Source organism: Lactuca saligna, chromosome 9, assembly GCF_052625555.1.
Source record: "Lactuca saligna cultivar CGN05327 chromosome 9, ASM5262555v1, whole genome shotgun sequence".
Lineage (NCBI taxonomy): Eukaryota > Viridiplantae > Streptophyta > Magnoliopsida > Asterales > Asteraceae > Lactuca > Lactuca saligna.
In genome coordinates, this window is record NC_136425.1 from 148,133,127 (window position 1) to 148,157,540 (window position 24,414).

General features: G+C 31.4%; 1 protein-coding gene across 1 annotated transcript; it reads right to left on the reverse strand.

The window, feature by feature from the left end:
• Positions 1 to 25: 25 nt before the first annotated feature.
• Positions 26 to 2,689, reverse strand: LOC145017447 (uncharacterized). The gene is made up of 4 exons (XM_078975476.1): positions 2,227 to 2,689; positions 1,059 to 1,508; positions 648 to 954; positions 26 to 534 (listed from the first exon to the last, which is right to left on the reverse strand). Exons 1-4 carry the CDS (start codon positions 2,635 to 2,637, stop codon positions 395 to 397), a joined length of 1,308 nt encoding a protein of 435 aa, XP_078831602.1. The 5' UTR covers positions 2,638 to 2,689; the 3' UTR covers positions 26 to 394.
• Positions 2,690 to 24,414: the final 21,725 nt, after the last annotated feature.

Genomic DNA, 24,414 nt, shown 5'->3' on the forward strand with positions numbered 1-24,414 from the left:
ATATATGATGATATATTTAGTCCGATTTCAACAAAACCATACATAGAGCTGAGCAATTGGATACGACATGTATATCACCAACTGCATTTATGTTACATACTAGTTTACTCTGTGACCAAACGCAGCAATGAAATAAATAACAAAAGAATGAAAGAAAGAAGAAACAACACAAATAATTAACAAAGCATATAAATGGCTCTCCATACACCTTTCCCTTTTTTGGAGTTTCTCCACCCCTTTCTACACATTCAAGTAGCGTTTGGTGCACATGATGAAACTGAGGCTGAACCAGACTGGTTCAGTCCGTTTGGCAAAACTAGAAGATAACAAGTTTTCCGAAAGCATGCATTTGTTATTTTTTTTTGTTTTGTGGCGGATATATGAGATATGGTTTTCATGAAATTTCATTAATGGTTTTTCCAAGCAACCACAAGACGAGGGACATTTCTATCATGGCTATGGTATGTAGCGAACTCCTATCCAGCATAAACCCAAAAACGGTTATCCCTGCTGTGTTGTTCTCAAAATACGTCACTGCATATATACGCCAAAAAAAAAAAAAATATATATATATATATATATATATATATATATATTAATATATTGATGATGTGACAACTGACTGATATATGGTTTTAGAAGCGTACCTAAGGCTTGCCTTTTTTGGAAAGAGATTGTGCTATAAGCATACGCAGGTATGATTTTTGTGTTGTCCAACTCATCTTCTTCACTACCAACATCATCAAAGTCAGAAGACGGTGGTTCAAAAGGGAGCCCAAAAACACCACCCGCAGTTGGGGTTTCTGTATCCGCCTCCGGTGACTCAAAGATGTCAATTGTTGCACACACGTGCCATTTTGCAGCCAGACACGTCACCCCTTGTGCCTTGTGTGTGATCCTTGCTGCACTCCTTAGCAATATCATTAACCCCGCAAGCAAGCTTACAGACACCAACTACAATAATATAACAAACAAAAACCATAAAAAGACATGACTTAAACATCAAGCATTCAGATTTAAAAAAAAAAAAAAGAAAAAAAAAAGATTATTAGTATTACTCCAAGTTCACCGGATTTGAAAATGCTGAGGTCAGCCTTCTTGCGGGTGGTATCAAGAAGTGCAGCGAACTGACTGACTGTGACGATGATGAGGGCAAATGTTATGAAAGCACGATAACGATGGCTTATGATTTTCAAGTGCCTTCTGATCCTTAAATGTTCTCTTAATACAGATTCGACATCTGAATCAACTTGAAAGACTTGTGCAAAATCTTGTAGACGAAGGATTTGAAGGCAACAGATGAGGCGAAAGAGAACACAGACTAGGAAAAACACCACTGTTCTGTAGAGCCATGAGCAGAGTTCCATGATGCATGCTACTGAGTCGCTCACTATAACATTTCCTAAGAAGGGAATGGCTGTTGCACCTGAAGTATACCACCAGATCTTGTATGCACTCTCGGCTGCAAAACATGGGACAACGAAGATGGAGAGGATTTTGAGAGATCTCTGCATTTTAGATGTAAGGGATGCTTGTTAAATATAGGATTTGATCTTCATAGTAATATGTAAATCAGAATGAAATGAATGGCAGTAGAATGATCCTAATTTGTGATGATTGTGAATAGGAATGACAAAATGGCAAGCGGTTTCTTAATACCTATTGTTTCATTCATTCACCGTTTCACTTTAAAGCAGAAGTTGATTTGAATCAGGTCTTAACTAAAGATCCAAATTTAATCAATCATGGAAGAATCAACAAATGTAACAGGAAGCTCCCAATAACCAAGGATTACGATCTTCATAAATCATAATCCGCTAGGAGACTAGTATGATTTGTGCAATGGAATGAAATCAATGAATCATAAAACTTATGGCATGACAATGAACTTGAAAATAATAAAATGGCGATGAATTTCTGAACGCCGATCGTCCTTTTCGTTTAATTCATTCGGTAATTCAAGTAAAAGCTGAAATCTGTTCTAATCAAGCCCTAACCAGGTATGCAAAATTTAACTAATCGCACCAGAATGATCCTAAAACGCGATGACGCTGAAGAAGAAAAATAATAAAACAACAATCAATAACTCATCACTAATCATTTTCATTCGCATTTCATAAATTAATTCAAGTTAATGTAGATATACATTCAAATCAAGTCATAACCAGAGATCCAAAACTTAATCGAACAAAACGACATAAAACCAATGAGAAACAGAGTGCTTACATGGAGATGTTCTGTATACCCCTTTCGAACGATCTCGCTTTCATCACAAAGCTTATCAAAGAACAGAAACCTACGAAGTCCATAGATCCTCACGAATTGCGAGAGCGAAATAAATGACAGCGTAGCGATACCACTCAGAGACAATTGAACAAGGCTATCATAGGGCCTGGCATGCCGATTATCACAATCGCTGCAAGCGAGGTAGAAATGAGAAAAGCTAGGGACGACGAAGGTGAAGATGATGAAGACGAACCACGAGAGCGAAGCAGTCCAACCATTAGACTGATCGACACACATCCACCGGAGCCATGATCGGAAACTCTGGAGTTCATCGGAAGCGTGGGAGGCGCTGCGAGTGAATCCTCTCCTTTTTGCTGCGAGAAGAGCTACCCTTCCGTCATCCATGGCCATCGTGATCGAAGAAACGAAGATGTCGGAGACAGTCGCGTGGGACTGTGGATGATTGAATTGATATCTATAATTTTATACAGGTGACGGGAAACATTTTAACGACATAACCCTTGATTTTTAAATGTTCTCAGTTTATGCTTCAATAATTTATAATTGCATTTAGCCCCCCTGAAACTTGAAAATAAAGTTTTATATGGCAGCGAAATTTGTTATAAATTTAATCTAATCACTAAAACATGAAAATTAATATAAATCACTAGATATTTATCAAATTATTTTTTTAGAATAATATGGTATTATGGCCCAAGTTATTTTATTCTTTATAAAAAGTAGATTATATTCTACATTTAAAATGGATCATGTTCTTTTTAATGATTCTTTTTTAAAAATTAAAAAACTTTCTACCACTTAATCAGCAAAAATAAATTAAATGACGGTTTTTTTAGAAAGAATAACAAAATGACACTTGATTATCATTATTTGTATTTATCCGCTTTTAGCGACAAGTCAAAACATCGGTATCTCTAATTTTATTTCATAGAATTTTAAATGTTTCATATGACAAATTACTATTTCTCTTTATTTTTTTATTTCAATATGGGCATAAATAAATAAATAACATCGACATTTTGAGATTACTTAGATAATAATAATGAAAAAATATTAAAATCATGTAATTTTCATTTATAAAAGTATAGTAATCGGTTTAAAATTGTTAAGTACCTTAATGATTTTATTATATACATTACATAAGTAATTATAAATTGAATTTCTTTACAGACACATCTACTCTAATTAATAAAAATGATTTTTGTCATTTGTTATATTCACATGCAATTTGAAACATGTAATTTTCTAGTTAATTCTTAAAATCAATTTTCATTTATCATTTTGTGGTAATTTTTTATTTTCTTAATTAACTATTCTGATTTACATGTTATATAAAGTATTTAGTATCTTATTAATTTGTTTCCTTATGTTTTTAAATTTTATATGTTTTCATGTATATAATTTAAAATTAGTTAATTAATTTCTAAGAATTCAAACTCGATTTTACAACCACATTCATCTTATAATACATTTTCTATTTTAGGATCTTTGGAATTCAAACTCGATTTCCAATTCTTATGTGTTAAATATTTATTCAATTTTTAATTCATATTCAATTTTGGATATGTTATTGATTGATCCTATATATTTAGGAAGCCTCAGTTGCTCAATTTGTTTTTCATTTTCATTGAATTCATTCCAGTTTGACTATTCATGTATTTCATGTATTTCCTTCTATACTCATCAAATTTCACATATTCATTTTGATATATATATATATATATATATATATATATATATATATATATATATATATATATATATATATATATATATATATATATCAAATTAATTAATTTTTTATAATAAAACTTCAAAATTATTAATTTAATTATTTTAAATAAATTATTAATTACGAGATATTTTTATTAGTTATGTGAAATTATAATCGTTGATTCAAATAAATATATAAAATTAATTTTTAATATATATTAGACATTTTTTATTTGTGAATTAATGAAAACAATAATATAAATTTTAAAATTGAAAATGGAGAATAAATACATTGACAAATAACATCACATTAATTGGGATGTCTAATAAATTTAAAATGATGAACTAATAGATTGACAAGTGACATCATATTAATTAAGATGTCTAATATAATGACACATGACAAAAGGACTACTTTTTTATTAGTATAAATATATATGCAAATTAGGCATATCAACGACCATCTTAATTACACTTTCCGAAGGGTTTCACTATAATGTTTATTTTATATTATTATTCTTTAAACTTTACTTCATCATCTTCACCAATATTGTTTCCGGCAGCCATCTCATTTTTCTCGGCTACCATCTTTTTTCTGGCAGAAAACTCAAATAGAAAATATAATTTTCTAAAATTCCAAAGGAAACCTAAAACATTGTTCATTGCAGGAAATCTAATGGTGTTATACATATAGACCAATCATATTAAATTTTAAAACTATAAGGACCAGCCACATAACATTTGTAATAGTATTGGGATATTTTGTAGATTGAAGGAAGCAATCTATAATTTTGTTTTCACTTTAGTATTAATTTATGGGGAAAATACCTAGTAGGTTGATTTAAAGCAAGTGTTTTCAGGAAAATAAAAAAAAAAATATAAAGTGTGAGGACACATGTAAGATAGGGAGTTGTGGCAAAGGGGCGACATGTGATATAATGCTTGAATCTCGTGGAAGGGAAGGAGCAAAGTTTCCATTTTGTATGGATTAGGTTCCTCTCAGGTCGCAGCTCGCAATTTGTGATGAAATATATATACAGCTGTCTGGGTTAAGTTGCCACTTGCCAACTTAAGCTGCGGTGTATTTTTTATTTATAGTTTCTTTTTCAAAACAAAAGCATTTGTCAACGGTTATTGTATATGTTTTATTGTTTTTGTTTTGAGAAAAACGACAATCATTGATTTATTATTTAATAAGTTTAAAGTAACTTGTCATTTGTCAAGATCCAAATGATATTATATACTCGAATCAATTATTGATTTCTCAAAGAAGATTAAGTTAATCCATTTAAGTTAATCAATGATGCCGAAATCCAAATGAACAAGTCTTTGGGGGTTTGACAAAATACCCAAATGATTGGGCCTCATATCCGTAAAGTAAACCGACATTGGAACCAAACATGGTTAAAATTGTAACATTAACAAAAACTCGTACCCATGGCTCAAAACTAGGTTTGTGGAGTTGGAATTGTCGAATTCATGTTGACCTAGGCCAAGGATTCATCATGCATATTGTGTTCTAATCAGTTGGATCCAACATATTATGCATGAAAATATTTGGATTTGAAATAGGAGTTACTGTGATTTGGTCACCTTGTCTTTAGAAATAAGAGAAATTCATTTGGTTCATTGAAATAGGCAGGGCCGGTCTAGAGGATTTAAATTTCCTAAATGCCCTGGACGAGCCAAATGAAAAAGACCATTGTCGTTATTATAAGTCTTCTTTATTTCTAAATAAATATATATACATATATAACATAATAAAACCAATTGGCTCCAAAAAAAAATCGGGCTCTATGCAGCTGCCCACTTTACCCCTTCCTCCGCGCCCCCTATGGAAATAGGTATACAAGTTGTTGATAGATGGTAAAATTGACTTAATCGCCCCAAAAAAGCAAATAGGTTGCTCTCATCGCGAATCCATAGCAAAATATCAGGGGTAACACACGTAGATTTTTTGGGAAGCACATCAAGAAAATTCCACTACCCCGAAAATTTTATTAAAAAATTTCTACAGCGACTAAAAACTTAGGGGATAGAACGGTCTACCCAGGGCTCCCTCTAAGATCCGTCCCTGGTTGATCTACAACATTGTATGTGTTATCCAATCACTTAAATGGATACTTCTTAAAACTAACTAAAAATTACAGTAACAATACCCTAATCCCATAAAAATAAGGAAGATAGAAGGTAAGAAAAAGGCAGCCCGACCGTTGGTAGGGAGACAACTTTCAACAACTACCTTCGATATAAAAAAGAAAAAAGAGAGTTTGTCATGTTCATGTGTCCGTATCAAATAATCTCTTGCAATATGAAACATTAACCCAAGAAAAAGAATACATACATGAAAAGAGTGAGATTAAAAAATAAAATTGACTTATTCACGTGTCTACACCTAAAAAATGTGATGTAATATGAAAAGGTTATCCAAACATAGAGAATAAGATAAAGAATACATAATAGTATGTATCTAAATTTGAAAAAAGGATACAATAAAGTTGGATGAAGAGACAAATCATGTAAATATTGTATAGATACAATAAGAGCATATACTAGACAAAAAACATACATCAAAACAATATAAGTTATCAATAAGAAAAGAACAAAGTATAACAATCGACTTAATGGTAAATGCACAACAAATGAATCTAGTTTTTCCTACTTCTTTACTATTTCACTGCTTTAATACTTCATCTCTACTTTCTCTTATACAAGGTCATGTCTGTAATAAAGGCTAACTTCACATTCTCTTTTCATTTTCTTCAAGCCGGGTTTAGGGCATGTGCAAGATGGGTAATGGAACAGGGCCCATAATTTTAAGGGGCCTGATCTTTTTTAATAATATGTATGATGTATCGGAAGAAGCATCGTCATAGGAAGAAGCATTCCAAAATCATCAGAAGAAGCAGCGTCAAATGGAAGCCAACAACGATCAATACATCACATTGTGTTTGATGTCGTAAAAAAAAATCGATCGCAGCCTTCCAGGCGTCCCACCTCCAGCGACAACAATCAGCAAATCAGGGCATCAGGTGAGGGTCGATTATCCTGTTATCACTTTATCAATGATTCTTCATTCTTGATTCTTGGTCATGCTAGCTAATCAGTAATACATATATTGTAATAGATTATTATAAATTAAGGAATGAGGATTATCAATTTATAATTGCCAGTTGTTTACTTGAATGCCTGAGAAAGTATCCAAGGACATAAAAACCCATTTCAAAGAGATAGCAGATTATGTAAACCTCTTTCTTCCTTTGATGTCTTTCAATGGAGTAAGCCAAAACATTTTCAAGATATCAAACAACATGATGAATACAAGGTTTCAAAAATTAAAATAAAATTAAAGAATATGAAATCAAAGAGGACATTGAATTGGTAATTAGAAAAAAGGAACTAAGATGGCCTACACAAATATTTTGCATGTTTCAGTTGAAGATGTGATTTATTTTAGGTGAGTAATAAGATTTGAGACAAATAATTAAGAACTTAATCATGAAACGAAAAACATGGGGTCAGTAGAAGACTTGTTAATCATATCATGACATTCTATAGCATGGAATAAGAAAATACCTAGGATATGAAGGTTGTTTTCAAGAGTGGCAGAATAGGATGTGGTGGTATGGTTAGGTTAGTGAAATATTACTCTATTGTTAATGTTGGTGGTTCTTGGTTTAGTGAATTGTGAATATTACTCTATTACTCTATTGTTACTAAATTATGTTAACTGTAAAATTGTTTATTAGAAAGGCATAAGGGCCTTTTTTATCCGCCTCATCATGGACATTTGAATCCTCAGAACCGAACCTGATTTTCTTCTTGGCTAACCTCACATTCTCTCATCGTGGTAAGGGCTAGTTAAAATTTAATTATACAATATATGATTGCATTAATCCAAAATAATAAACGTATATTCAATTGTTTGTAATCTAAAGAAATTAATTACAATTGTTTAAAAAAAATGATACTGCTATATTTATACATATTTTTAAGCATTATTTAAATACATTTTAGCTATACATAAAACCCACTGATATGGACCGCTCATGGTGAAGGAGGTGTTACCATACAAAGCAATTTAGTTGATTAAAGAGGATGGAACAACATTCAAGGTAAATACGCATCGAATCAAGCATTATGAAGGAGTATTTGATGGGTTTTATAGACTACAAAAACTATGTGCTTGTAGAATTTCACTTAAGACTTAAGGGAACATGCAACCTAAAGGATCTATGTCATAACACTTTGAATGTAACATACAATGAACAACAAAACTAATATGAACCCTAATTGAAACCTAGTATAATCAAAATACAAGAATTAGGGTTACATACCTTTGATTTGTTGTAGTAAACAAATAACTTCAATCCATTGTATTTGTTGGTCTTGGAAAGCTTAGCATCAAAATGATGATGCCTCTAATGGCTCACACCCAAACCTTAGAACTAGAAGACAAGTGAGGAGAGAAGAGGAAAGTAAATTTTTTACCCTTTAGGAAGTGAGAGCCATTAAATTTGATTCCCAAGGGAAGATATCTATATGTAGGGGGTCTCTAGGATAAACCCTGATTTGAATAATAAAATATTTATATTTTATCTATTCAAGCCAATTATCCTTATAAGCTTCATGAGGCTTCTAGAAACCCTAAAAGCCCCACAAAAACCGTCCAACTTATAGAACCTTCTGGAATTGTCTTTCCTTGCTCAACTATCAACAATTACAATTCATCCCCGACACCTTTAATTAATTCTAAGTAAGCTTGAATTAATTCTAGATTAATTCCGATTAATAATTAATCAAAGCTAATTGATTTCATATTAATTTATTAATCATATAAATTAACAAATCAATTATTCAACAATTGGTTTCATACTAATTTATTAATCACATAATAAATTAACAAATCAACTATCTATTTCCAATTAATAGATTAATCATATAATATATCAACAAATCATTTATTACAATTTACTAATCATATAATAGAATAATAAATTGATGCACTCTCTACAAATGTCATTCTAATCCAGTTCTAGTACTTATTAGGGCAACCCAAAAAGGATTTTGCTTATAATTACAAGTATATATTATTTTAGTTATGAACTTAGACACCTTAATCTAATAGTATTCAATACAGACAACAAATGGGAAGATGTGATCCTCGAGATAGCCGCCACAATGTAAAGCGGGAAAGAGTCCGGCTCATGTCTCTGCAAAAAGAAGCACTTTCGGGAGGCAACCCACGGTTTGGTTTATTGCTTTAATTTTCTTTTTTATTTTTGTGTTTTTAATTCCTTTTTCATTTGTTTGTTTTTTCGTGTTTTTTCACTCGTTCTTAATCTTTGTAACGTTAGTTCCTGTGATGGAAAACAACCAACAAGTGTGGGTACGTAGAATACCTTGGCCCATGATGTGGAATACATTCGATTTCGATCTCACCACTACTACATCGGGGGCGTCTATTTATTTTTCTTCCTTTTAGCTTTTGTGTTATTTATTTTATATTCAAATAGTAGGGACATTGTATGAAATAAGTGTGGAGTAAGGGGGCGAAAAAAAAAGAATACGAAAATTAAATATATATAGATTTACAAAATGGTCTAAAATAGAGAATCTAGAATTTTAATTTTTTTTTTTTTGATATTATTGCGTTAGAACTAAATTTGCTAGTGTTATGTCGAAAGTTTGATGCGAAATCTAAAATTTAGTTAAGTTAATTTGTTATAGTATATTTGTGGCTTCCTAGTTCTAGTGGAATCATGAGACAAAAGCACACATTTGTGTCGTTTGAGGGGCATAATTTGTTTTGCTTTGTGAATATCTAGACTTGATGAAAAGCCTATCGGTGATGATGTATCTCTTGGGTCATTTCTGTTAAAATAAAGCGATTCAAGTTCCAAGTATTATTCGTTTAATTTCTGCACTTTAAGTTTAATTATATAATAAATAAGTAATAGTTTATGAGTCGAGTCAATTTGTGGCCTTTAAGACTCAGTGAATATTCCCCCATGGGATATTTATATCTATCTACCTAATTATAGAAGCTTGGATGGATGGGAAGAAAATTGTCATATGAGTTTCATCGAAAGTCATGGGTTCCATTAATTGCCTAACATATTTCGAGTACTCCAATCTTAGAAAGTCACGAACTATAGTATTAATAGAAAAAGTTAGTATTATTTGCTTGTTTATATGTGAAAGTTGAAATTAAAATATTGAAAAAAAATAAAAAGAAATGAAAAAGGAGAAAAAGTTCCACAAAAATATAAAGATGTTGCAAAAAAAATTAGATATATTTTTAGGACAATTGTTATATGTAGAATTTTCTTTTTATAGTTGTGTCACTTGGAATTTGACAATAATTATTGAAACAAAATGGGGTAAATAAAAGGGAATAGGTGGTAGGAATGCAAAAATGAATGTTTTTCAAAGTCTCGTTTAGATTGTTTCGGCTAAAAATTAACCGATATAAAATTCTATTTTTGAGTTGTATACTGGTAAACTTAATCTTAGAAAATTCATAACTTCCTCTAATGAAGTCAGATTTAGACGTTCTCTATATACACGCTCTCAGTTTAACAACTACTATGACTTCCATTTAGATCCCTTAGGCTAAAAAGTAATTTATCAAAAATTTACTTTTGACGATACGCAGAGTCATGTCGGTTTAATCGCGAAACTTCTAAGAAGCATAACTTCTTCATACGAAGTCAGATTTCAACGTTCTTTATATATGTGGAATCCTTGTCACATATACTACAACTTTGTTGAGATTATTCATCCTAAGTAATCTCATATTTAAAAGTCATTATTATGGTGTATATAACTTATTTTCCTAGCCCGAATTTACGGATGTTACAATTATCTTCTCTTTATGATGATTGCGTCCCAGAATCATCAACAAAACAGGACTTGTATAATGACTCCGTACGTTTCTTTTCCATCCTAGGTGGTAACTGTAACTCTTATGTACTTCGAGTTTCCAACTCTTAGATATTTTGGACCGTTGGCGGTGTTGCACATACTCTTTCTTCTAAATTGGATGCTCCTGGTCCATCTAGGATAGACTTAACCTAAATTAAGATCCTTACTTTGACTACCATAACAGACTAATGGGTCATGTTCTAATGACCTCTCATCGTATGATGCAATTGTTATACACTAGTCTCTTTGAGTCAGACTCTAATAGGAAGGATACCTTCCTTCATGTTCTAATGTGATATAATCACATTCTAGCATGTATCACTTCTAACTACTGGTTGCTTAATTTTAGCGGCGATCGTGGTACTTCTATTGATCTCTTTGATTTATCTTTTTCTAAAGTCATCCGCTACGTCGAAATCACTTTGTAGATTAGTCAGACTCAATTCGATATGACCACTAAGGTCGGAATATCAATATTTACTACCAAAACAAAGGTAATGATGGAAATGAACAAAATGGTTCAAATATTAGAGTCTTAGTAACCTTGTGACTTTCCATGATCCAAGTGCAAGTCCTATGCTTCCGGTAGTATAGGCCTCTACTACTTTTCACACCTACTCATACTCATCCCCAATATCCTGCAGTCGGCTAATTTATCACAAAAGGGAATTTGCACAGAAAGCACATAACATTGTTTAAGAAATTGCATTATCTTCGAAAACAATTACAAGATTTATTTATGATGTATGCCTATTAAATCAGGCCACACAACTTAATACTAATCATTTGTCTCATTCTCTCAAGTACTCTATAAAATCAACTCCAAATTCTTGCCCTCTTGTTTCCTTATCAAGCCCCATAAAATATGCCTTCGCTTTTAGCTTTGGCGGAATATTTGGCCTGGCAGCTTCTTTCTTCTTTGGACAGTCCTTCATGACATGTCTTCCTCTTTACATTCGAAACACACCCTTCCTTTATACTGACACTCGTCAGAATAGTAACCTGGTCTTCCACACCTGTAGCATGTCACTTCTCTTTCGTATTGCCCAACATGCTTTTTCTTGTATTTATTGCACCATCATTACTACCACAGACTTCTTGTCGTTAGGGTCAGTCGTTGAGATTTTACCTTTCTTATTAGACTTTGAGAGTCCTTCACTTTTCCTTTTCTCGCCAACTTCAATCTTGTTGGCGACTCTCTGCTTGATCATACCTTCCACAGACTTTGCAGCCTAGACGGCTGCTTTAAAAGTAGGTGCTTGCTTAACCGACACAACGTACTCCCATGGTAGCCCTTTGGTGTACCTATCGATCTTGGATAATTCGTCTGGGAAAATACATAGGGTGAACTCCATCTTATCGGTGAAAGCATTAGCGTACTCCTCCACAATCAAACTCCCCTTCTTCAAATTCAGGAATTGGTTCTCCAGTTCTAGTATGTTCTAAGAAGAACACTACTTTCATTTGACATGCATTAGGAACTCTTTCCATGTCATCTGCAATGCATCGTTTAGGCTTATTATCTTTCCCAGTGTGTTCCATCAACAAATAATTGATCTCTTAAATTGTCTTACCGTATATGTGGTTTGCTACTTTCCTGTGCAACCGCAGGTGATGAAAGTCTGCTCTATCTCCAAAATCCAGTCCATAACTCCCATCGGGTATTCTTCTCTGGTAAAGGATGAGGTTTTGCAACTCATAAAGTCCTTATACTTGCATTTGTTCCTATATACCCATCCATTTGAGTCATTCATCCTAATTACTTATGGCTTAACTTGACTCACGGTTTTGCTATAGTTTCCTTCCTCCGACTGACCTTCATTCAATTTGGGTTGTACAATAGGCATAGAGGGTTCTCTTCCGTTCTTTTGGACAAACTGTCTCATTTCCTCCCTATGTTTAGCTAACATGGTTCTAATCATTGCCATTGTAACATGTTCATTTATCTGCACAATTTTAGGTGTACACTTGATCACGTGGGGCTTAGGCTAACGATTTTCATTATGAATTCCTAATCCACTACGTGCCCTCACCATGATGTTCTGTATACCAAAGTAGTCGTTCGGAATGAGAAATTTAAGATAGAGAAGGCATAGATGCATAATTCTCCTTATCACTCCGAAAAGTTATATGTCAGTTCAACGTTTAGAAACCTAAACACATAAAACTTCCTAATCCTAGGTCAGCAACAGACCCTAAACCTAATAATATCAATTAGATAGGTAGCCTAAGACATCATAGGGCATCTTATAGCTATAGCATGCATAAGTCATGTATCATATAAAGAAAATTAGACATCTTATCCTAAAGTGAACTAGTGCTTGTGTCAATTCAAGTGTATTACCTAAATTATAATAGACACTTATCTCACGATCATTTCTTAGCATTTTAAGTTGAAGTATAGAATTTTCCTAAAACTACTAGTTCTCTTAAACTAATGCTCTCATACCAACTGTGACATCCCCAAATTTACTGTCATTTAAAAACCTTTTCATTTATGCTTATGTAAATCAAAGTTCGTTTATAAATGCGGAATTGGTCCTGTAAAAGTATTTCTGAAGAAATGTTTTTCATTGATTATAAAAAAAATCTTGGGATATCATAACTGATACAAAAGATAAACACAAACGGGCCTTACAATCAATATTATAGCACCCTAAGAAATCCTTTAATCTCTCGGCAGATAATTATATTATCTATCAGTACCTTTGTAGCGTTACTTGTGATACAAGAAACTGAGTGGGTCAGGTTGGAAAACCTGGTGAGCACATAGGGTTTTCAACCCACCATATTATAATCTTTAATTATATATATTTCTCTGCATTCAAACACCCCAACTACCCCATTAATAGTATCCTCACTTTCTAATCCTAGTATGATGATCTCCAGGGATCTCACTTAAAGGAACTTTTCAACAGACACCTATATTTCCTATTTGATTTGGCACAACAATATGATAATACTTTGGGTAAACACGGCAACATGATAGCACCTTAGTACTTTGGATAGTTATGGAAGGCACGATAGTACACTAGTACTTTGGTTTAGCACAACAGTACAATAGTACTTGGGATAGACATGCCAGGCATGACTTACTATTTCATATGACTTTCACTAACCTATCACAACCACTATCTCACACAGCCTTTTCAGGATCTCTCATTTGTTATTTCGTACAACCTTTGACTACCCAATCATATTATTAAGTAGGATAAATATACGCTTTAATCAAGTAACAATCATATTGTACAACTACATTAAACACTGCAAGGACAACACACACAGAAATTAAGCATTTAGGATAATTGTATCCATGTGTAAGTTTGAAAGTAACCATGCACTCACTTGATAATAGTAGACGACTCGAGGTTACGACATGAATTTGCCTTAACACTTTTCCAAAAGACCTAGATGTACATAGTTCTAAGTCTTAGTCTAGTTTCATGATTATGGTGACTATGATAATATAGTCTAGATTTTGCATTAATTCCAATGTCTAGTGATCTATAGCTGATAAGGGATAACTAGGTAGGATCATATCGGAGGTAGGGTCCGTTTGGTATAAAGAGTATACTGTTTGGAAATCTCACTTTGAACACCTTACTAAATCCGGCCTAGGCATCATCCCCGTAAGTAGATCAATCAGTAATATGATGTTGGAATCACTTACAAATCTTATTTATAAATTCATAACAACGACTATGAATTTAAATATAAATTACACTAAAATAAAGTTAGAGTGTAATTTAACTTACAGAGATTCCCTAGACAAAAGTCTAGAAATTGCACTGGCAAAGCTTTTACTCGAAAGCTACTACTTGTTGGGAAGTCAAGGGTCGCATGGCTTTGTCGGTATACTAGAACTAAGGGAGAATAGGGCTAAGGCAGAGCAAAAGTCGAGAGAATCGGTTGTAAAGGGGTGATGAATGATCAGGAGGTGAACAGGTATTTAGAGGGCTAAAAACCATATTGTGCGCCATGCCTAGACCAGATGTGCGTTGCGTACTGATCTGGTCGGCCCTCTCTATAGCTGATATGTGTTCGTTTTTGGCTGGAGCCATGTCGCCCCCTTCTAGAAGATATGTGTTCCACATAGATTTTGAAGTACTTTATATTCACGCATAGCTATCGAGGGGATTTACAACTTTCCTTTAGATTTTGTCGGCTACTTTTGACTTTATTTATTTTACATAGAGGTGTTGTTTGTTTTTTCTGAGGCAAAATGTCTGCAGTATGCGGACTACATCTGTAGACCTCTGCATTAGAAGAGGTGGACCAAACGTCTACAGTCTGAAAAAAACAGACTGTTTGTTTTTTTAACATCTGCAGGCTACTAAAATAAACTGAAATCTAAATAAACTGATTTTTTTAAACTTCAAAGTGATTTTTTTAATATTTTTATGACTTTGTTATAAATAACTAACGAATCCAGATCAACATTTATATATTATTGTATAAAAATAAAAATAAAAATGATATGAATTGACATATATATATTTGATAAAAAACCAACAACTTTGGTTGCAACAATACAACTAAACATTATAATTAGTGATCAAAGAATTCGATACATAAATGGATGGAAATAAAATGGTTTTTCAATTAAATCCATTAAAACGTACCATAAATATTTTCTCGAGAAATTGACGATACTATATTAAATAATGTTTTATAAATTTTTGCAAAAAAATATAAGAATATATTATGATTTTTTTCATATTTATATAAACAACTTCAACGACTATTATTTTAATAAATCTATATTTATAAATTTGTCAAAAATATCATGTTTGTATCCGTTTATTTAAAGTTTTGTAATTTTTTTTTTCAAATTGTTTATCATTAATAAAGTTGGAAAAAATATAAATTAAAAAAAACTTAAAAAAATAAAGATATAAATGTTTTTTTTTGTGCTAGAAGATGTCTGAAGATGTTAGAAGACTTTGGTCCACATCTGTGCCAAGAAGAGGGCGCGCAGACATTTTTAGGTCTGCAGTCTTCAAAAAAACAAATGGTCTGCGAAGACTAATGTCTGTGCGTCGTATGTGCAGCGCAGACAAAAGAGGTCACGCAAATCTACAGACAAAAAACAAACACTATCTTAGACTGTTAAAGTCCATATAAAATGCATAACTTTTCTCATCCGACGTCCGTCCTCGACTGTTTTATACTGTTGAATTCCTATTAACGAGATATTTGATTCTCGTTTAGATTGTTTCGGCTAAAAGTTGGCCGATCTAAAATTCAATTTTTAAGTTGTATATTGCTAAGTTGAATCTTAGAAAAATCATAAACTTCATCTAATGAAGTCAGATTTAGACGTTCTCTATATGCACACTCTCGGTTTAATGAATACCACACCTTTTGTTTAGACCCCTTAGGCTAAAAAGTAATTTATATAAAATTACTTTTGATGATACGCAGAGTCGTGTCGTTTTAATCGCGAAACTTCGAAGAAGCATAACATCTTCATATGAAGTCAGATTTTAGTGTTCTTTATATGTGTGGAATCCTTGTCATAAATATTATAACTTGGTTAAGATAATTCATCCTAAATAATATCCTATTTAAAAGTCACTATTATGGTGTATAATAACTTATTTTCCTAGCCCCGAATTTGCGGGTGTTACATAGAGACACCTCTAGGAGCCCGTGGAGATCATAATTCGATTAGAGATCTTATTTTGAAGAGATTGAAGGCACAATCACATCTATTAGCTCGGTTTGCTTTGTTCTAATCACGTGATTCAAATTTTGCTTAATTTTAAGTTTTTTTTTTATAATTATGGGTTAAAAGCCCTAAATTTCGTTTATAGGATACGGTCTTTGAAACTATGTGTTGATTTATTGATTTTAGATTCAATCTAGTGGTTTATTTTGTAACACCAGGTTTGAATTGGAAAGGATTTATGCATGGAATCGACGAGTTGGGAGGTTAAATCGTCGAGTAGGGTCGTGAGATCAGGAAACGTGGAACGGGACCGACTCGGCGAGCCCGAGATGTTTTAAGAAAACCCTAAATTTTGGGTTTACCCCTTTTATAAACATCATTATCCGCCCCAGTAGCCTCCCTTAGCACCATAGAAGAACGTTTACGACAACACACCTTCTTGTGAGTGAAGTAAGATCAATTAGGAGCTTATCCTTGAGATTTTGGGGAGGATTCCAAGCTTGAAGAAGAAGTATTAGGGGGGAAAACACTAGATCTAGCATGTAGTTCGTCTTGGGCATTGATTTGAGGTATGAATCTGTTACCTTAAGCATAAATTCTATTTGAGAGTTTTGACCAACTTTGAGGAAATGGAAGCAAGCTTAGATCTGGACCTATCACAAGGATATGGTTCCAAATCAGGACCTTCTTAGGCCCCAAATATCATAAAGTTGCATTTTTTATTGAGCTCATTCCCTCTCCATGCATAAGAACTTTGTTTGAATGTTAGTTTTGGTGTTATGGCCATGTGAGGCTATGCATGCACGTAAACTTTGCAACTTTATGTGATATCTTCACTAGGAGAGTATGGATCTAAAGATTGAGACCTTAATCCCACTGGAAAGAACCGATCATGTGAGAACTCATCGAGTCCCTCTGGTAACTTGGCGAGCCAAGAGGGTTCATGACCAAGGGTTTATGGCCAAGGGTTCACGGTCAGGGGTGTATGGTTGATGGTTTACGATCGTGAACATCAAGGAACTCAACGAGTCCCTTAGGTGACTCAACGAGTTGGTAAGTGAACAGTGGACCCGACGAGTGACTGATTGTACTCGTCGAGTCAAGGTCAATATGGGTTGTTGACCTTGACTATATACCTTGACTTTGACCAGGGTTGACCCTGGGGGTATTTATGGGATTATGCTGAGTCATTTATGCATTGATTATAGCCAGTTTGGGAGGAGCAGCGTGGGATATATCTGACTACAGTTTTCCGGTTCAGCCCGTGAGAGATGAGTTTGCTCGCCATATCAATGGGTCTAAGGCACCAAAGTCGGCCCATTTTATGAGATACAGTTATTGATTGAATGTGCGATATGATAGTAGGTTGTTTGCATGGAAGACCACGTGGGGGTTCTCGTGGCTTTTGGTATAGGATCTTGGAGGGTTTCCATGGCATCCTAAAATATTTGCTTGTATAGTTTGCATTATGTTTGTTTGGTAGGAAGACCTTGTGGGGGTTCCCAAGGCAGGAAGACCTTCCCATGGCAGACAAAGACCACGTCGGGGTTCCCGTGGCATTTGGTATATGACCCAGGGGGGGGGGTTCTAGGGCTTCCTCAATTTTCGAATGCATGAATTATGTGATATATGTAGCGTATGGCTAATTCGATATGTGTTATGTGTTTTGTGTGTGGGATATGCTCTGAGGAAATCACTAAGCATTCGCTTACAGTTTGTGGATTTGTTTCAGGTTCATCTGAGTCCAAGGGCAAGGGCAAAGCTTGAAGGCGTGGCGTGCACTCTTTCTCGATGACTTTATGGGATACCCTGATATTTGAAAATAAAGTTGTAATGAATATGGATTTGAAACAATTGTTTTGGAAATTCTAGATTTCTGGAAATGTGGTTGGTTAATTAAAAATGAAAAATTTTCTTTGAAAAATTCAGGTCGTTACATATTTATTATGTTAAGCTTGATAAATATCCTTATGCATTAAAGTGTTGATATTTTCTATTTATTGTTGAGTATTATTAGGATTAGATGAACTATCTATATTGATGTGCTTAAATCTTATGATTTTATGAATGTAAAGTTGTAGGATTAGTATTTTGAACAAAAATCTAGGGTTAAATAGAAAATTTGGTAACTTTAATGTGTGAGCTATTATATGATGAACATTCATATATAGAGCTTGGTATTTACTAACATTAATATCAGTTTATACTTCAAGTCTTGCATAATTCAAACTAAACACTATTTTATTTGATTGTTTGTCCACTTGATCACTGAATAGATAATCTCATTAAATTAAATGATTAGTAAGTTAAACATTAACGAAAATTGAAACCATTTGACTATCCGAAAATCATAAATAGGGAATAAGTGAATTAAATCTAAACGAAAATCCTTTTTAAATCTTGTTTCCAAAACCATTTTCTACTTTGTCATTAGTTTAATACTTGTTTGCTATTTCAAAAGTTGGTTGTTAATAAGTTTTTAGAACTTGAAACAATCAAAACAAACCCCCAATTCTTTATTGTTTGCTTAAAATTAGTTAAGTTTTAGTAGATTTATTTAGTCTAAAATCATTCCCATGCCCCAAGTGTTCGACACCCTACTTACCTCACTATTTTATTATGCGACTAGGTACACAACCTATCTGTTTTAACTAGTTAGATTAAATAATATAAATAAATTAAAAACTAGCATATAAAATATGTATCAACATGCAAAAGAAGATCCCATGACGTGACATTCATTGGTCCATGACGTGGAAGCATGGAACCTTCCCGATTATCTGCATAGAAGACTTGAAGCATACACGTTTAAAGTGTTTCCCACGTCATGGCGAGCCTTTCTTCCACGTCGTGAAACCTATTATATGACAACTATATATATATATATATATATATATATATATATATATATATATATATATATATATATATATATATATATATATATAGGAATAGGATCAAATGAGAACACCAAAATGGTTAAGAACGCGAGAACAAAATATATTCATTTGCGATTCCATATATTCATTTTAGAGAAATGATAAATTTTTACGTCTTTAATTTCAATTGAAGAGAAAAAATATATTAATGTTGATTGTGCGTAAAAAATTATCATTTCTCCACAAATGAATACATGACATCACAAATGAATATAGCTGTTCTCGCGTTCTCAACCTTTTAGGTGTTCTCATTTGATCCTTTCCGTATATATATATATATATATATATATATATATATATATATATATATATATATATATATATATATATATATATATGTCACATTTTGAGACATTGTTCAGAGAGGTGCATATACCGGAAACCTAAAGTGACTAAATACTTCTTAGAAACCCTATGAAGATCAGATTTCGATTTGAGAACAAGGGATAGAGAGATCTACGTGAAGAACATCATTAATTCTTCGGTTTTCTTAGTTTTCAGTTTTTCACCATGTTTAACTCAATTTACTCTTTGATTATGTGTATTTCCGCTATGAATATGGGCTAATAACCATTTACTTTTGTTTGGTGATGATGAACCCTAATACCATGAGTTGATTACATAAATATGCATATAGCTCTTAAATTTTGATTAAAAGTGACTACATAAATATGCATATAGCTCTTAAATTTTGATTATTATTTTTATAAATCATTTTATAATCATAATTACTACATCATTTTATACGAAACTTGCAATAACGAATGAAGAAATGTACCCAACCTATTTCAAGATGTTATAAAATTTTGTCTACTATGACTCGATCGATATGTTTTAAAATTAATTTATTTCAACCTTATAAAAAAATGGACAAACAAGTCCATAGTCCATTGCTAACTCCTCACAAACCCATACATAAAACGAGACGTGTACAAAAACAGCGTCAATTGTCAACCATTCCTTATGATGCACCAGCTGTTCAACTCATAATAGTAGCTTACTAATCTATATTATACATTTATATATTTGCTATCATTACTTAATTTATTTGATTCAACTTTTTAACCTTTTTAATATATATATGCTTTGGGTTGAGTCACTTTAATTTATTCAATAAACATAGGTATTTTTTATTCTATCTATTTGACTGGTTATAGTATAACTCACATAATTTTTTATTCTTAAGTTAATAAATCGATATTTTCATCTACGTGGCTTTATTATGCATATATTTAGAATACGAAATCAACTTCTCTAAAAAAACTTCCACCATACTAATAGAACTAGGTTATAGCCCGCGTTAAACGCGGGAAATACATAAAAAAAAACATATAATCGTTTATAGATATTGTATAATGATTATTAAAAAAATATATGGTTATTGGTATTATTGAAATATGTAGAAAATACATTGAAAACGATAAATATATATAATCATTGAAAGATCTCTTTGTAGACATCATTTTTTTGTTTTATTAGTTGAACGATTTTCCTCGTCTTATATAGTTATAATATTTATATATTTATAAGCATTTTAATTAGACGTTCATTGCATAATAATGTTAACTAATTTAAACATATATTGACAATCAATATACCGTTTTTTCTATTGCATTAAATATTAACAACTATTTCATTTATTCAAATAAAGTTATGTAATATAATTTATAAAATGTTAAATGTTATATAGATTTAATTTTAGTATATCATCAATGGAGATTCTTTTCTAAATCATGATTGGTTTATTTTAAATTAATTATACATATAAATGCTAGCTTTTATGTTTGTTCTTATTTATTTAGTGTTTGTAAAAATTTTGCATTAGTTTTGGCGCAACTTTGAATAATTTTAGTATATTAATTTAATTTGATATATCTGTCAATTATATGAAATATCAAATAATCACATTTCATTACTATTGTGATAATTTAGTTTATATATTGTATTTTCAGTAATCTTAACGCTCTTATTTTTTCTAATAACAGTAACGCTTTTACTAAATGTACTATTTACAAATCTCCTAATATCTTATAATTTTAATCTTACTTTATAATTTTTTATAACTATGTTATTTTCAAGATTGACTGCTTTAATAGTGTTTTTTTTAGTCTATTCACTTTTATATTTTATTGTACAACATTATCGTTTGTATGTATTCTGAAATTTCACTTTCAAAATGTTTAATGTTTACACCTTGATATTAATTTTTTTAATAAACTCATGTAATAATTATGGAATATATATCTCATTTTAATTAACATTCACTTCCTTTATTATATCAAATTCCTCATTAAATGGATATACTTTTGGAAAATAATAATTATAATAGGCAGCATTATCTAAAACGTAAATGTTTGATATACTTTTGGAGAAAAAAAATCAGGATCATTAAAAAAAAATTATATAAAGAAAATACAAATTTAAATTTGTTGAAATTATGGATGAAATTACTGACGAAAAATTATTTTGGAAGGAGTTGTATTCTGTAAGGTATAATAATATTACAAAATTTGAAATATCTATATTTGTTGTGTAAATTAATAAATTTTATTGTTACTATACGAAGATAGAAAAGTAGGTTGATATGATATATAAAAACATAATAATTTCAATGATATTTTAAAATCATGCCAAAATTAACCAGATTTTTATGACATAAAAATTAAAAAAAAATCATAATCATCTCTAATATATAAAAGTAAAATTTTCATAATTAATGTCACTTCCCAGGATAGTTAATTTTTGTTTTGTTAAAGGTACCTAATACCTTTTCACGTTTATTTGAAAAGTTTCAGAAAAGTAGTTAACTGATTTCATGTAATTTGTGACAAAGAAAATCGAAATATATGAATACATACATTTGATATAGGAGCAAAAAATGATCGAAAAAAATATAAAAAACGAAAGAAGGTACTGACCTTCTAACACACAAGAGCGAATGTTGATAGCAGAAAATGATGATGGAAGTTATAAGCAATATTAACGATGTTGTATGAGAATGTTTGAAAAAAAGAAACGATTGAAAATAAATGTGAATCGCGGATTCAATGATGAATCGTATATGTATGTGATGATTTGAATATGATTTTTCGGTATAAATGATTTCCTAATAAAAAAAGATTTTATATTACTGGTTTACTAATATAAATGGATTTATATTAATGGTTGATATTAAGGCCTTATTTGAAATGATTTGTTAGTAATATATTTTTAAAATTGATCATATTAAAATCTTCATAACTGAAAATTCAAGATGTAAAATATGGAAAGTTTTTATTGGAATTAAATACATTCCATTTCAACGAATGTAAGTTATTGATTGATGATTGAAAATCATTTATTGGAATTAAATACATTCCATATGGGGAAGATGATGTCAGCAATTTGATCTAAGGGTGGAAAAAATAAGATTGAAATACAATCAATGGTCCAGATTATTTAAGATGATGTAATAAAGTTTCTCTTTTAGTAATATTTAAGACGAGAAAATTGGGCCGAAAATTAGGCAGGGTGTTTGGTTTGAGTAAATAATAAAGAAAAATGAGAAGTATTCATAAATGATACACCCAATCTTGCTAAAATTACACAAAGATAAATAGTAATGTTTATTGAAATTAAGTATGATGAAAATAGTGTCTTTTTAAACTTTATATAAAAAGTAGATTGCATTCTCATATCAAATAACAGCAAACTAAACAGCAATTTTGCGAATAATATTCAAACACTATGCATCGAAGCATTACATAAACATTACTATAATTTTCAGATAATCTCATATATTTTTGCTCCATTATTTTTTGACAATCATTATTCATATTCATAATGACTTTTAACTATAAATTAAGGTGTTTTTTGTTTTTTCGAAGAGAAAATTCATGAAGTCTGCGGATCATCTCTGCAATCGTCTGTAGCAGAAGAGGAGGAACAAACGACTGCAATATATAATAAGAAACATGTTCGTTTTTTAATGTCTGCAGACTGCTGCAGTAAGCTAGAATTTAAATAAACTAATTTTATAAACTGAAAATAGTTCTCAACACTGAAATTTTAATAATTCTAATCTTAAAACATTGAAACAATACTAAAAGAACATGTAAAAAAAAAATTTAAAATTTAAAAAAAACTTTAAAAAATATAAAAGAAACTAACAATTCTATTCTAGAAAAAAATTAATTTTAAAAAACATAAAAAAAGAAAAAATAAATTAAGAAAGTATTGCAAACCATGTCTACAAAATTCATAAAAAATTACACATGTTAAAAAAGATGCAACTGAATCTCAAAATATTATTAACAAAAATGGTAAAAAAAAATTTAAAATGAAAGTTTTTTTTTTTTTTTAAACCAAGTTAATTTTTTTTTGTGAAAACTATAAAAAGAAATTATATCAAATCCGTAAATAAATGTTTATAAAGATCAAAGTTTTTTTTTTAAAAAAAATAAAAGTTAAAAAAAAAAGTTATACCAAAGTTCTAAAAAAAAAACACTTGGAAAAAATAAAAGTTAAAGAGGTTTGAAGAGGCAAGTCAAATGGTGCGCCACGCAACACACGCGTAAATGTTTTGTAGTTTGAAACCTTCCAAAAAACAAACTGGTGCGAGAGAGAAAGTGTTGCGCGTGTGCGGCGCCGTGCAACAAAAAATGATTTGAAAAGATTTAAAAGAAAAACAAACAACACCTAAATATCACTTTAATTTGCGGCTTACTGTATGGAACATATACGATATATGTGTTCACAAATAGTCAAACATCATAGGGAGGACCACCCATATTATCATAGGGAGGACCACCCATATGAGTCCCTCATAGTTACCATATTGATCTTCCAACTTAATAGGTATTAGCTTGCGTATGGATAATATGTTATTACATATTACAACATCAAAAATGTCTATATCATCATCATTATCTCAATTTG

Bases quoted from the DNA above. Each gene is read 5' to 3' on its own strand.
- LOC145017447 (XM_078975476.1), bottom strand. From the start codon at position 2,637: ATGGCCATGGATGACGGAAGGGTAGCTCTTCTCGCAGCAAAAAGGAGA. The intron at 1,509-2,226 runs GTAAGCACTCTG...TCTAAAATGCAG, and splicing joins GGTATACAGAACATCTCCAT to AGATCTCTCAAAATCCTCTC. The intron at 535-647 runs GTACGCTTCTAA...GTATATATGCAG, and splicing joins CCAAAAAAGGCAAGCCTTAG to TGACGTATTTTGAGAACAAC.